The sequence below is a fragment of the Ambystoma mexicanum genome, chromosome 6p (assembly GCF_040938575.1).
Source record: "Ambystoma mexicanum isolate Mex_15411 chromosome 6p, UKY_AmexF1_1, whole genome shotgun sequence".
Classification (NCBI taxonomy): domain Eukaryota; kingdom Metazoa; phylum Chordata; class Amphibia; order Caudata; family Ambystomatidae; genus Ambystoma; species Ambystoma mexicanum.
The window spans coordinates 906,429,336-906,445,352 of NC_090935.1; the positions used below are offsets into that span (position 1 = coordinate 906,429,336).

General features: G+C 44.6%; 1 protein-coding gene across 3 annotated transcripts in view; it reads right to left on the reverse strand.

Moving 5' to 3' along the window:
* Positions 1–8,173: 8,173 nt before the first annotated feature.
* YTHDC2 (YTH N6-methyladenosine RNA binding protein C2) overlaps positions 8,174–16,017 on the reverse strand; it is a 2,707,399-nt gene continuing 2,699,555 nt past the window's right edge. For all 3 annotated transcript variants that reach the window (XM_069625524.1, XM_069625523.1, XM_069625522.1), the window contains one exon: positions 8,174–9,567. In XM_069625524.1, the coding sequence (XP_069481625.1) occupies positions 9,544–9,567 (24 nt within the window). In that variant the 3' untranslated portion in view covers positions 8,174–9,543. The remainder of the gene's footprint in view (positions 9,568–16,017) is intronic.

A 16,017-nucleotide genomic window follows, 5' to 3' on the forward strand; every position in this document is an offset into this window, starting at 1 on the left:
TTCCCTTGATTTTCATCACTACTATGTGTAGGTGACTCATATGCAGGGCTGCTGTACCCGTGGCTCATTTAAGTTCTCTCAACTGGTATAATCCGTCGTGCTTACATCCTTCATCTTTCGTTTCGGGTGGGGCAGGTGGTGCGGTAGGCGTTTCACCCCCCTCAGTGCATGCATTAAGTATCTAATCTGTTGGTGGCTCTTCCGCCTTTGTCTGTTCGTACATTTTCCACAATTCGAGAATGGCAAGGCGTTTTTCCAACTTCTTGCCTGTATATATGGCGTGCAAATATGTCGTCTTATGATGTAAGACGGCTTTAGATAAAGACCCATTTTGCAGCCATGGCATAACATCTTGTGGGCAGTACCTTTAACCCACTCGGTGCTGTACTTCTTTAGCTTGGGTGCGTGTTTTGGCAATTGCTTGCATAAGTGTGCTAATGGAGTTATGTCTTCCATGTTTAAATCTGTTCCCTTTCCTCTTATATAACATTTGCCAATGCTTTCGTGTGGCTTAAACAACTTGTGACAATATGAGCGAGCACCAAACACTGCAAGCTCCAATCCAAAATTTCACAAAAAATTTTATATAACCAATTTGCTCAAAAACATGAACTCATATGCGATTCTGTCTCAGCTAGTGAATCACTCAAACATTTTTACTCAGTTTTCTTAAAAAAAAATACACGTGACGTCACGACAGAAAACAAGAAAGAAAGACACTTCGACCAGACGGACACCAGCTGGACACAGATACCTCTGCCTCTAATCATTACCCCTTCATGGAGTGTAAAGGAACCCCTTTCACAACGTCTCTAAACGTTGTGGTAGCCTATTCGTTCCCCATTATGTGGGAATCTGGGTACACGTTTCTTCTAGCTACTATATTGGCGTAGGAATAAGGTGAATCATCTCACTTCTCAGGTGTCCGCCCTGGTAACCTCTCTCTTCTCGGCTGTCTACCCCGGTAACCTCTATTTTATTATTCTCGAGTCATTATCCCCTTATATATATATATATATATATATATATAAGCAGTCTTCTCTACTTCTGACTATATTTTGTTTTTCCTCCTCCCTCTGTTACCTTTTTCCCTTTACTTGTTCTAAGGCATGCACTGTTTGCCACAGCATTCAATTTTTTCTTCACTCACCGTTCGCATTGTTCGTCTCTGGACCCACTGCCTTCGTTACCGCCTTCTACGGCTTTCACTCGATCGGCTGCCCGTAGGAATGGGAAGGGATGTGTTGGGAAAACGGGTCCCTTCAGGCCCTTACTGCAGTTTTCTTGCTTACGCTACCATTGTCTACGGGGAGCTTCACGGTCTACTCAGCCGAATGGCAAAGGACTTGTGATATTGCCGAAGACCTAGAGTTACTTTATGTCGACGGTCAATAGGTGTCTTACTTCAATCACTAATCGATGGTCGATAAACCATCTGATCGTTGCTACCAGGTGTACCGAGGGACCCCCCGGCCGGCCCATAGAGTCTGGGTTTGCCCTGCAGTACTTTAAGACGAGATAGCTGCACCTCGAGATGGATGGGGATGCAGGGTCTCTTACTCCAACACCAATCAAGAAGGACAACTAAATGGTTTGGTAAAGGGGAGTCCGTTTAATGACAAGTACAAAAAATGAGGAAACATGGAAATAGACAGCCCGTCTCGCTTCGCCTCCCTCGAGCTTCACACAAAACACAACCTTTATACTAAAAACGCGTCATAATCTGACGTGTAACATTCAAAAGTTAACATGGAATTCTATTGGTTGGAAAAAGGTAACTTCCCTTAATCAATCATCACTTTATGAGCTATGTGTCAATTAGTTCACTGTGTTTGGCTCTGAAACAGCATCTTCTGTCTGGAAAAAGTTTGGATATCTCTATCTGGGCCGGTGCCAGGCGTAGGTGTGAAACAGTGCCTCCTTTCGCTCGGCTGGTCACGTGCTAGTACACCATGTATTTGCCTCGTTTCTCTCCATTTATGCATTTGATTTTCGTTTCACCCTGCCACCTGCATTCGCTTTCTTATCTCGGTTCCTTAGATGCAGAATATTCTATTCTTCGCTTCAATTAAAAGTAGCTACTGTCTAGAGCTTCTATGTGGCCTCGGCTTCCCTGGCACGAGCTGCCTCTGCCGAGTTTCGATTCAGCCTTTTTCCTCTTGATGCTAAAATATGAAACTTCTTGCGTTTGGCCTGGAATAACCTGGGTTGGCTCTACTTTTTATGCAAAGTGGACTCGCACTTATAATATCGTGCTTTGTTTTGAGGTAGATTAGGTATAATGGCGCTTGCCGCTCTATTCTCCTACTTAGTGCAAGCCGCACTGTTTTCTTTAGCTTCTTGCGGTTCCAGGCATATGTACAGGCGTTAGCTGGTTGAATATCTTCATCATGCTTTCAGCTTAAGCTCTCTTGTATTTCAACAATGTTCTCTTTTACTTTCATGATATCTTTATTCATGGCGTTTCGTCTCTTTGTGTCATCCTTGGGTCGTCATATCTTTTAGCTGTGCGTTAGTCAGGGCTTTTGTGACGTCACCATTCATCCTCCATTAAGGATTTTCTGGTTTCTTCCTGTACAGTGCTTAAACCATCTTCATTTCGTTTCATTTGCTGGTATGGTTTTCTCAATGGGTACCTTACTTCCCATGGTTGTCTGGTTATTGGTACTTCAATAGGTATTGTTCTTCTGATAAGTACTGGGCAGACCCCCACTGCGGCTCTCTGCTGGTTTATCTGTTCATCATACCTCACATATTTTGGTGTGAATGTTCCTGGTACTTCAAAATGGGCAACTGGAGTGTAGGCCATATTTGGGACCTCCTCTACACTCCCCCCTCTGGTCAATTCATCGACCACTTCTATTTTTTCCTTTGGATTCATCTTACTTGGTTCTTCTGCATTCATCTTCATAACCTCTCGTGGGCTCACTCCCTCTTCATCTTCTGGTTCTGTACATGATGGCTTGAAGAAGTGTCTTTTTGGCATCCATATCTTTATCACTCATCTCAGGCTTCCTGCAGTCCTCACATGTTCGTCTTTGTTCCATGTTGTAACGCTCACCTGATTCCCACGGAGGCGCTGATCCCGGCTGGGCTGCTATCGTTTCTTCAATTGAGAAGCGTAGAGCTCGGACGACTCTCAGGACTGGGCTTCCTCTTATCGAATGTCTGACTTGCAGGGTAAGTTTTCTGCAGGTGGAAGAAAAAGGGTTAATCACCGTTTGATGGGATTCCTTCTCCCACCAATCGCCAGTTTCTCCCACAGCCTAGCTGTCACATATTTTGGTGTGAATGTTCCTGGTACTTCAAAATGGGCGACGGGAGTGCAGGCCATATTTGGGACCTCCTCTACAAGGGGATGCAGAAGGGAGCACTTAAGGGGGAGGGGAAGTTCCAGTGGCAAAAGAATGATTGCACAAATTTGACGAGGCTGGAGCTAGGGTGTCAATATGGTCCTTGATGGTTCTGGGGGAGCACCTGCTTGGATGACACTTTCATCGATCGGACCTGTCTGGAAATGTCATTAGGATTGATCACAGATAAAGAGGAGAAGGGAGGAGGGGAGGGAGAGGCAGCCAGAGGAGGGCAGGGAGAGGCAGATGGAGAGGAAGAGGAAAGAGAGGAGGAGAGAGAGGACAGGATGTCCTGGGTTTTAGCAGAAAAGGCCAGAGCCGTGCAGAGGGCCTGGCAGGGAACAGGAGAGGTGGAGACTGCAGCAGAATTGGCCAGCTCCTTGCAGATTTTGAAGAGTTTGGTTGTGTTGTTAGTGGCCGCTGAGATGCAGGCTTGGATGTAGGCTCTCTTCTTGGACAGTACAGAGAGTCTATAATGCCTTTGGAGCAGACGACAGGCCAGTTTGTCAGATGTGCCAGATACCCTCCACTTCCTCTCTGCCACCTTACACTTGTGTTTTAGGATGGCGAGGTCGGAGTCACACCAAGTTGACCTTGGAGGTAGGCTTCAGGTGGATTTTCATGACAGGGCCAAGGACATCGAGGGTGTTAGTAACAGAAAGATGCAGGAAAGAGAGGACTGTATCAGAGTGTAGCAGCATAGGCCTCCAATGACACATGCTTCATGGGTCGGATGACGCAGAATGTTGGTGACCGTGCTGGGGTAGGCTTCACCTGGGGGACAGAGAGAGTCAGGTGGGAGGAGAGCAGAAAGTGGTGAGTCCAAGATAGAGGAGTGGTGAGAGGGTTAAAGAGGGGGATGTCAGAAGAGATGAGGACATCCAAGGTGTGCCCAGCAGAGTGTGTCAGACAAGAGAGTAGAATAGAGAGAGTGTGTTGCAGAGATTGCGGAAGAGCACCGAGGGGGGTTTGGAAGCATCCAGATGGATGTTGAGGTCGTCAATCAGGAGAGGTTGAGAGGTAGAGGCAAGGAGAGAAGATGAGAGGTCAGCCCATTCAGAGAGGAAGAGGGCGACCTGGCCAGTTGGTGTGTAGATTGTGGCCACAGTTAGAGAGAGGCCAGGATAGAGAGCCTGCAGACCGGGCATTCAAAGGAGGAGTAGGTCTGCATAGGGATGACAGGAGCAGGGACCCATTCCAGAAAGATCTGGGCTACTCCACCTCCAGGACGGTTGGTTCTGGGATCGGAGAGGATCTTGTAGCCCTCTGGGAGGAAAGTGTAAAAACGTGCGACAGAACTGGCCGTGAACCATGACTTATTGTGAGCAAGGACATCAAGGTCGAGTTCTTCAAGGAGATGACAGATGTCAGAGGAGTGTTTGACAGCAGAACGAAAGTTGAGAGTAGCGACTTTGAGCCGGTTGCCACATTTGAAAGACTTCTGTGCAGGGGTACAGGCTTGAGGTACGCCCCGCGGAGGTGGTAGAGGGGCCAGAGGGTGGACAGAGGAGGAAGAGGAGGGTGCCAGAGAGGTAATGGCAGGAGTAGCAGGAAAAGGGAGGAAGTTGATAAGACGTGGGAAATGCCTATCAAAAAGGAGGAGATTGGGCTGAGGGCCCTGAACCAAGACAGTGCCATTTAGATAGACATTAATGATGGTCTTGGAGGAGTGGAAGGAGGCCAAGAGGACCTCCCCCCACCCCCAGTGCCAACATTAATGGGAGAGGAGGAAAATGGAGAGAGAGCAGAGACAATATGAAGGGTCCATAGGTATGGAGAGGGAACGACAAAGAGGATGTCGGTGAGAGTCTGTCTGGAGGAAACAGTGGTATAGGTATCAGCGATAGAGGGGTCTGGGTTGGAGACCAGGATGTCTCTCTTGAATGTCTTCCTTCCAGACTTAGTGAGAGGGATAGGGTAGGAGATGGAGTAGTAGATAGAGAAGATGGGAGAAACAGAGAGCACCATAGGGGGTGGGTTGATGAGAAGGGCCTTGCTGGAGGGGGGATATAGGTAGGAAGCCTAGAGAGACGCAGGGACAGTGCCACAGTTAACGGAATGCAAACACCCATATTCAACTTTCCTAGAAAGGGAAAAGGGCTATGTTTTTTGAGCACAGCAAATACAACACACCCAGATTCAACTTTCATAGAAAGGGGAAAAAGGCTGTGTTTTTTGAGCACAGCGAATACAACACACCCAGATTCAACTGTCCTACAGGGGGTGTGGGGCTATGTTTTTTGAGCACAGCAAATACATCACACCCAGATTCAACTTTCCTAGAAGTGGGAAAAAAGGCTATGTTTTTTGAGCACAGCAAATACAACACATTTAAATTCAACTTTACTAGAAGGGGGGGAAAAGGGCTTTGTTTTTTGAGCAGAGTAAATACAATACATCCAGATTCAACTTTCCTAGAAAGGGGGCTGGTGGGGGAAAGGCTGTGTTTTTTAGCATAGCAAATAAAACACACCCAGATTCAACTTACCGGATAGAAGTAGCAGCGGTTGACGGCTGCAGGCTACTTGCTACCACAGCGGAAACAGCAGAAGCCACTGGAGCTGCCCTTAGCCTCAGGCCCGTCGCCGATGGTGGCCACTAAAAAGGACTGCAAGCTAATGGGAGCGCAGGTGGAGGGAGTGGGAGGGCAGGCCACACAATGATCAAACAGCATGAGGGGGAGCGTGGACACACGCGCTGCGGCAGAAACATCTTTTTGAATTATGTACGTACGGTGCTTCTGAGCACCAAGCCTCGTACAGCCTTACCCCAGCAGCAGCGTGGAAATGGTGCTGGGGGCGACGTGGTTCCCAAGCAGCAGGACCACAAGCCAATGGGAGCACAGGTGGAGAGAGGAGTCTTAACCATGATGCATGCTTGAAGGAGTTGCCAATGCAGGTCCTTGAGTTTGGGGAAGATATGGTTGAATTTTCTTAGTCCTGTGATGAAACTTGCTGCAACATACTGAAGAAAGTGGCGTCTGGGACACCTGCAAGAAGGGTGTGGCACTGTCCAGGTGGGAGATAACCCTGGCTTGGACAACTGTTCTGAAACTCGGGGCAAGGCTGAAAGGTTTGACTTTGCAGAAGAGTGTAACCTTGTACCATGCTCCTTTGGTCTTCTAGGTGGTGTGTGTTTTGAAAGAGAGGTCACAGTCAACAGCAAAGTCAAGATTTTGCACTGGGTGGTAGTTGAGCCTCATATCAGCAGTCAATTCTGGACTTCGGCATTCTTGGTGCAGTTTTCTAGGAGAATGAAGTTGCTCTTTGTAGGGTTGAACTTCTGGTAAGTGCTTCATATCCAGGCTTGGATACGGGCCAGAAAGTGCTTGAGTCAATAGATGTCGCAGATGCATTTTATCTTTAGGTAAAGCTATGTGTCATCTGCGCATTGGTGTTATCTTGATTTCAGTGTTGGGTGGAGTTCCCCCAGGCATACCATGTAGAGGTTGAAGAATGTTGGATGCTTCAGCACCGGTCTTGCTGAATTGAGGACTGCTGGGTAAATATAAAGTGCATAGGAGATGTTTTTACAGCCCATGTGCAACTTTTAAGGGTGCACATAGGGGACCCGTTCAGTATCCCAATTATGTATGTTAAGCTGGTCCAGTGTGCCATGCATGTTGGGATAAATTATGTGTCCAAGGGTATTGGGCATGAAGTCAGGACCACAGAAAATGTAGGCTGTACCATGCTAGAGAGCCTTCCCATTGTGTGCTGGAAGGTCTCTGTGGCATGGGTATTGCATGAGAAGTGGGCTGCAGGATAAGGGTAGTGGTGTGCCTGTCCTGCCAGCCAAGGGTGAGTATTTGCTCACTGCTCAGCATCCAGGGTGATGGTCTCACCCTATGAACAGGACATCATCCTCATCGTCATCCTCTGCTTCATCAGTCTCCTTACAACTTGTACTTGCTGCAGCTGTCCGACTTCATCAGGAGCTCAAGTATGTGCATTCTACACGCCAAACCCCATTATTTTGATCTGCAACGTGTCTGTTTTTTGTTGACCATTTATATCTTTTGTGGGTGAAGTGATATGATATGATATGGCATTTATAACGCGTCTATACACAAGTGTTTCAGTGGTGCCATCTGCCTGAGTTGGGCTCTTCTGGCAGTCATTACTGCCTCCTTATTTTGCTCTATTTACCAACCAATGCAGTACTCCAACTCAGAATTGCATGGTATTTACTAAAACAAATTATGTGTGGATACTGCATGTAATCATTTATAGGTTGGCACCACAAGGGTATTTACCACATGCAGTGCCTACTTATGTCATATTTCAGCAATGCCAGCTCAATCATGTGGTCAGTAAAAACATACTGCATTTGGGAATTTGCATTTTTAACCATTCCCGCTAAGCTTCTAATGAGTTTAAATATACATAAGGAAGACTTAAAGCAACAACTGAAAGTATTCCATTCATACACCAAGACACCTGTTTTATATCATTCAAATATCTCATCTCAGTTCCTACACAAGGATTGTTACTTAATCACCTGTGTTGCTATAACGCTAGACATATTGACTGTAGATCTGATGGTTAACGAGGTAGACAGGTATTTCAGCAAACAGCTACCTAGCTTCTTGCAATGAGAAAAGATGAAATTACTCTGTACTTACCAGAGTAGTAGTCACAATTATCATTTTAATTGAAGAAAATGATCTGAAGCAAAACTGGACTGAAGCCTAGGGTGTTATAAAAAGGAAATGATGCCTGAAGCATCAGTGCTTCTATGCCTAGTTACAATGAGGGCAATTGTATTCTATTGTAATGGCAGGAATTTCAGTTTAAAAAATCTATAAGGTCTGCAGGGTATTCAATTGTTAATCATAACATAACTTTATTTCAGAAAATATTTATATGCAACATTAAACATTGTGCAATTTTACACATGTACATTTGGTACAATATGTACATTTTCAGAAAATCTGACGAGTTACAACATAAGAGCTATTCGGAAACCTATCGGTAGCCTTAAATTAAGTTAAATACTAAAAGTGCATGCAAGTATGGGGAGGAAAGTGGGTTGTTCCTTTCTCAAGCAGTTAAACATTTCAGAACATTTAAACTTTCGGAACAACTGTACTTTGTTGAAGTCGCCGACGTCATTTGCAAGGACACTTTTGGCTGTGATGTTTGCAAAACACAAATAAAACAAACATTCGAGTAGCAGGGAATTTAAGGCTCACTGTATTTGACAATCAACCTATTGCTGGAAATAAATACATCTAGATGTCAGCCTGTTTGAGCAAAGTAACGGATCTGTCCTGAATATTTGTCTAACCTGCTAAAACGGCTTGATTGTACACACTTATATATGTATAAATAATTAGGGATTTACATAACCACAGTAATGAAAATGCAGGAACGAGTCCGAGGAATAAATGAAACCAGGTGGCTGCATCAGTTTAAAGTGAAAATGTGGATTTATCAACAAATCTGCCTTCCTCAAAACCTATGGACACAGCTGAAACTGGAATTGCAAGTGATAAACAGTCATGAAGACTTTGGGAATGAGGTTACAACCCTAAGTCAGACAATGCTGTTCCTTGAAGTAGCACCGATAAGCAACTACGTTTTCTTCGAATACTGCCTAGATTGTCACACTCGCTCATTTCACAAAAGGTTTGGGAGTTGAAAGGTAAGAGACACACTTGCACATATAATGATCAATCATTGCCAGTGATGCAAATCACTTCCACTGGGGAGGGACACAGGGCTCACTTTATGTGCGAGACCTCCAAAGAATAAAAGGGGCAAGAGCATTTATGACTTCAGCTCTGTTTCCCTGTTTACAACTCTTAAACGCTTGAATCCTCAGAGACATAAAGCACAGAAGTCACACCCTTATTTAATTAAAAACTGTTCAGCATCAGCGGGGTTAAATGCTTACGAGACCGGAAAATCCGAAATCAGACATGCTTAAAAAAAACAACTGCATACGTGTTCCCTGAAAGATGTAGAATCAAACACAAATCAGACTTCATTCTTGTTCAATCAAACGAAAACTTGTGAAATGTCCTACTATATCGTTAGAACATACATTGTGGTTGTGCAAAATAATTAAAAGGGGGTACATTAAAGAATTAAAGTCCAAGGCTGCAGGTATACAGAAATGTCATCCAAACCAAACGGGTATATTAATCTGAAGACGCTTTTCTGTCAGTTCAGTGCACTCAATGGCTTTACGATTTCACCATCTTCATCTCCTAGAAAAGTAAAAAAAAGTTAATAAATGTGCAAGGTATATTAAAGATAATGAACAAACTGCTTACTTTCAGTAATGTTTTTCCCATCGATTAGCCCTTCCTCATCTTGGATATATTCCCCATCACCTGCTAATGTTTGGAAACTTTTTCGCAGATAACACATGGTGCAAAGCGACTCTGCGTCAACATTGTCAACGCCCTTGATTCTCAAAAGTTGGTCATTGTCAGTACAACTATAGACATCAGTTCTGCCTTTTTTTCCATGTGTTTATCAGCTGAGGCAATACTAAACACCATGGTGTACGAGCTATTTGCAAGAGGATTTGGCTGGGAAGGGGTATAACTAATTCATCAGAATAAACGTTACCAATTGTAAGTCATTTGTTGCTGCTACTGGAGTCCTTTCAAGAGATTCCTCAACTTAGAAAGGCTACCAAAGTAGCACAGACTACGGAGGAGGGAGACAATCGATAAGCATCATCTTAACCAGGAAACTGAGGAGTGCCTCTTGAACAAAACAGGCATCCTTGCCAAACAAACAGTCCAGGCAAGAGTGTTTGGCAAACGTGCAAGGAAGACCACATGGCCAGCTGGGTATCTGTTAAATTGGGTTCCTGACCAAGCATGACACTGACAGCAGTGTTTAAACAGGAAATATCTTAATTAGGTTCCATCTCCAGGTACAGAGTACAAGAATACATTTAGGCCACATCAAGTGCGTTACTTGGACAGACATCCACCAGCATCCTCTCTCAGTCAACCCATCTTCTCAACTGACATTCACAGAACCATTCAGAACATAACATTCTCACACAAAGCATTCCATGCCAGTCACTCACAGCATTCCATGCATACAGGGCAAGGTGCAGATAAGGGCAAGACATAACATATTTTCCACCTTAAACAACACAAGACATACCCAAGAAGCAAGAGACATACATACACACGCAAACCCAAAACATGTACATCCCTCAACTTCCCAATCAAATCCATCCAACAACGCACCCACACAAAACCTTGAAACCATCCTCACCCAGTGGGAAAGTCAGCAGCATAAAATGCCACTACCTTTCCACTACCCCTAATGGATGGGCACCAACCACTGTACAAAGGATACCACAACCAAACCTTCAAGCAACTCTAGGCTTCCAGTCATAAACACACCACTGAGGTAAACCATGCCGTTGCTACCATGCAAAGTGTGCCCCTGAAGGCACAGAGAACTGATCTCCCAGATAACTCTCCGCTACAACATGCCGATCTCCCAAAACACAATGCACCACAAACTCACTACACAAACACAACTCAGCCTCCAAATAGAATATTGACCATCCCATTTGCAACTCACTGGCTGCCCATCATAACATGTGCCAACATGGCAGGGTACTCCAAGTAACCTAGTTAACCGACACCCCACTGAAAGAATACTACGGGTGCCGAACACCGCGCAAAGTGCCAGTGCAGAAAGGCCACATTCAACAACTTCAGGAACTGCAATTCAGAAGGCCAAGCATACACACACGTCATCATGACACTTGCACCAACAATGCAGAAACACATTATTCAAAACACTATTCACAGTTCATGAGGATAAGTCCTTCTTACTACTTTACATAAGGAGTGAACCTATGCATTTGAAAAAAATCAAACTCTAAATCAGCATATGCACTAAAAGGTTTAGCAGGAAATGCTTTATGACTTTGCATATTAGCTCACTAACTTAAAAAAGTCCATGTACCTATTAACTTAAATACAAAATCCAATCTGTAAGAGAAAATGCGAAAACGCTGCTAGATAAGTGTACACTAAAGTCCAACCTGTAAAAAAAAATGGTTAAAGCATAGCTGAATTCTGTGCACCCTAAATCTCAGCTAAATCTCAACAAAGCAATAACCAAATGCACAATATTTCTCTAACAGAGGCCACGACTTCCACAAATACAAGCACACCAACAGATGTAGAAGTTTAACAGCCCTCACATGACACCACTATTCCCCAAATTATAGGATAAATAAAATTTAAAAAACTAGCTGAACAATATCTAAGTACCATGACACCTTTAGGTCTCTCTCTGCTCAACTGAAATATTCTTAAAGAAATGTAAGAAATCCTGATCCAGTTCTTGGAGGGCTAATAGAGTACTATTTTCTGGCGTCTTCAAAACTTTACCACAAGTCAAACAAAAACTTAAATTACACGCCGCTCCTTCCTCAATTCAATGTCCTCCTCCTGGAGCAAACCCAAACAATCTTCAGATGACCTCTCACCATACCTCTGTAAAGTGAGCGATCTGCATTGGGAACTGGATTCCTCTCTGACTTCCTTGGTAACACAAGGATTGACTTCCCCCTGCAATACCTTGGCCCTCCTGGCCCGCTTGACTGGATCCTCACATCTCGCTTTTCTTTTCTTGGCCCCTGTTGCGCACCACACTAACATCCTCCTTACTCTGATCTATGGTGCAACGGCCCGCCCCTTGCGACACAGGGGAAACCGAGGAAAGCACCTGCCCGTGTAGGCATGTTGCGTTCTGTAAAAGCTTGTTAGCTCCAACGTTCTAGTACGTCGTCATTTTACTTAAGACTCTTAACAAAACATGGATCATAACTTGCACATTTTCATACTAATTTAGGAAGTCCATGTCCTTACTAACTCTAAACTGGTTTAAAAGTGCATAGTCCAACCTGAAAAAGAAAACTTTACAACATATGAATAATTACTTGCACATACCGCTACTAATTTAAACAGTCTATGTCCTAACTTACTTTAATACACAAGGTTTAACCTGTAAGAACATTTTTTAAAACGCTGCTTAAATGTTGCACACTGAACCTCAGCAAACATTACCATGGTGCACTTTACATAAGTCTATACGGAAGCCATGACTACCAGAACACAAACACACCAGCGAATGTCGAAAATCAGCAGGCCTCACATGACACCTTTAACCATGAATCTTAAGATGAATTGCCAAAACATATATGAAACCGAAATTGCAAAAACATCTGTGAAATGATTGAACCTTTTCCCCTTGACAAATGGGAACTACTGCTCACTTTGTGGGTTACACAACACCATCCCGAAAACAGCATTGCGTCGAAAACTGCATTGCGTCCATCAAAACGTGCAAATAGTACATAACATTGTGGGCACACGTCTCCTTGCTGCCAATTATGGTGCCTCTCATTGGTATCAATCTCCCATTTCCTCTCCTTGCTGCACTCGCGGGATACCTCACACACAAACCGCTGCAGGTGGTTTCACTCTGACTATCCTGAAATTCCGACTTGACATAAAAATGTATTGAGTGGCCGTACGCAGCAGTCCCCGACTTTTCCACATTGCGACCATCAATTTTGCATCACCTCCGCTCGCTTCCTCTGTCATCCAGCACTGCCACCTGAGACACAAACACGCGTAGGAAAGAACTTCATGCGCCAACAATTTCCAGGCAGGGATACGCAGGGCAATGACATCGTAACGTCAGCAGAACATTGCTAGTTTCTTTTCTCACCACACACCTTTGTCTGAGAAGGTTTCCTGGCACCACATTCAGAAGTCAATTACCATCACCCCCAGGACCCTGTGTGATGTCACCACACCAGGTGAGCCACAGAGCAAGACAGAGCTCCAGGCAACAACAGTCCTTGTAACTGCAACGGCCCCTGTTGCAGATGCGCTCCAACACTGATACATAGCACACTGACTGAGCCAGTAAGACACACTTACTTGGGTTTACAACCCCTTTTCTGCCCCAGAAAGTATTTCAACTTGTCCATCTCCTGTAGAACAAGCTGTGCCCTGCTATGGCAATTATCTCTGTTTGCTCCTGACTACTGAGACAGAGAGCGCCACAGTAGAAGATTCACCAGCTCAGCTCTGCTCCGCTTGCCCCTTGGTTCACCTGTCACTCGACCAGCAACACAGTCACTCTGCTGCACAGCTCTGTCTGCCTCTCACAGACCCGACTGGTCTCCGGCCAAATTCTCGACTGTCTGCCCCCTTACAGACCCAATGGGCCCTTAGCCCCACAATATCTTCCTGCCTGCCCCTTGCAGCCCTGACAGGCCCTGGCGCTGCCTCCTTACATTAATAGCTGGCCCTCACTGGCCCCAATGCAGCCTACAGCGCCCCTACCTCGAGAGAGAATATTGTCATGGTTTGGGGGCAGTGGATGCCTATCCCCTGCCCACGTGCTGTCCCCCCAGCACTTCTACCAACCTCAATGCCAATGTTCAGTTGGGTTCCAGGCCAAGCATGATACTGACACCAGTGTATGAATAGGAAACATCTTTACTAAGTTCCACCTCCAGGTACAGGGTACAGGAATACATTTAGGCCACATCAGGTAAGTTACTTGGACAGACATCTACCGGCATCCTCTCTCAGTCAAATGATCTTCTCAACTGACATTCACAGAACCATTCAGTAGAGAACGTTCTCACACACAACATTCCATGTCAGTCACTCACAGCATTCCATGTATGGCAAGGTGCAGGGAAGGACAAGAGATAACGGTATCCCCTCAACTCTGCGGCCCTTCCCTGCAGGCTAGCTCACTACATTGTACATATGTATTTGTATACAAGGTAGTAGGTGAGGGGGTAGAGTAATAGGGGGCAAAGGGAGGTAAGAAGCAGCGGTAGAACAGGGAGTCATGGGGCTGGCTCCCCATTAGAAATGGGCAAAATGCTGTGGTATGTCCATCGCAATGGAATGTCATAGATTGAGCCGCTTGACAGATGTTGAGAACAGCGACATCCCACTAAAGAATAGACAATATCTACTTGGCCCATGGTGGAATTGGCTGACCGGTTTCCCAACCAGAGCCTAACATTCAGCGATGCAAAGCCAATCCAGCTGGATATAGTCTGCATATAAACATAACTGCACATCCAAACTCCACAAAGGCAACCAACAGTTGATCGTCCTTGTGAATCTCACTCATCCGAGAAGTTACCTTGGGATCTAGCCAGTGAAACCTCTCCTCCACCTTAAAAGGATGAGGCAGAGGGAAGAAGACTAGTAAGTGGATCTTTTGAGAAAGGTGAAAGATAGGAAGTTAACCATACACAGAGCAATTCTGGAAAATCTGATAACTATCTGTACAGATAATGTTTCTAATGTAGAATTGTTGTCTGAATTTGAGAAAGTGAGAGAACTTGGTCCCTTTTTTCACCTGTGCGGCCCCTAGAGTTAAAGGCATGCAATAACTAAACCTGGCTGGTATGATAAAGCCTGCAGGGATGCGAAAAGTAATATAGTGGGATGTTTAAGATCCACCAAGGCTGTGGCCAAGACGCAACTCTGACTGTATAGCACTGCCTACAAGTCCCTACTAACAAGGAAAAAGAAGGATTGTGTTATCCAAAGATGGGATGCTCTCTTGCGGGCATACAAAGTAGGGGAGCGCATATCCTATTGGAAATTGATCTCAGGCGAAGAGGTGAATGGGAACCTACGTTTTCAATGATGTATCCCGGGAGATGCATGGTGGCAACATTTCTCAAATTTATATGGTAGAGCAGGTGTAAGACAAAATTGGAATGTGCCACTGGACCAGACTGTAAAATCTAATTACAGGGGTAAGATACTTCTATTTAATATAGAGGTAATCCATAGGGCAATTGAAAGCCAAAATAGTAAAAGCTTCCGGGCCAGATAGAATACCAGGAGACTTGTACAAAGAGAAGTCAAAGGTTTGGGACCCAATATTATGTAAATATTTTAAAGCAATAACTGAAATGTGTATGGTGCCTGTTTCTTGCAAAAAGCAGTAATTGTACCTATATGTAAAAAAGGTGGGAGGGACTCCCCTGTCAATTACCGTCCCATCTCTCTTTTAGATAGTGTGGGAAACATTTACGCGAAAATCTGTTTTGTTCCATCTACAGTCCTAAGCCGATGAAAATGATATCTATTAAGACTGGAGGCGGATATCTGTACTTCAACCCCCTAAATGGTAGTGTAAAGGCACAGAACAACCACAGCAATGCTCTCAATTTGGTAAAACATGGCGAGCAGCCAGGCTTAAGCTTTCAGGAGGGGATGCAGGCAGGTTCTTAAGTACAGTGTTTCCCCAAAGCCCCCACAAAGGAATGTCCACACACCATGTTAGGTGATAACACTGCTTCTTTATGTAAAGTAAGGTTGCTACCTCTACCAAATATACATATAAACAATAACACTTTGTACATGGAATACCTATTCAGAGAATGGTAAATATATACACTCTATGTGGCAACACACAAGATTAAAAATCAGTAATATCTGCACTAACTGCAGACAGTTGTAATTGGCAGGTGAATTCTTAAACAAGGTGTAACCAGCATAGAATAGGAAACAAAGGCAGGTTAGTTATGAACAGTGGCAGTATTCCTTCTTTAGACTAGACAAGTAATTCTGAGGGAGGATCCCCCCACCTGGGCAACCTGTAAGAGAAATGTTAGT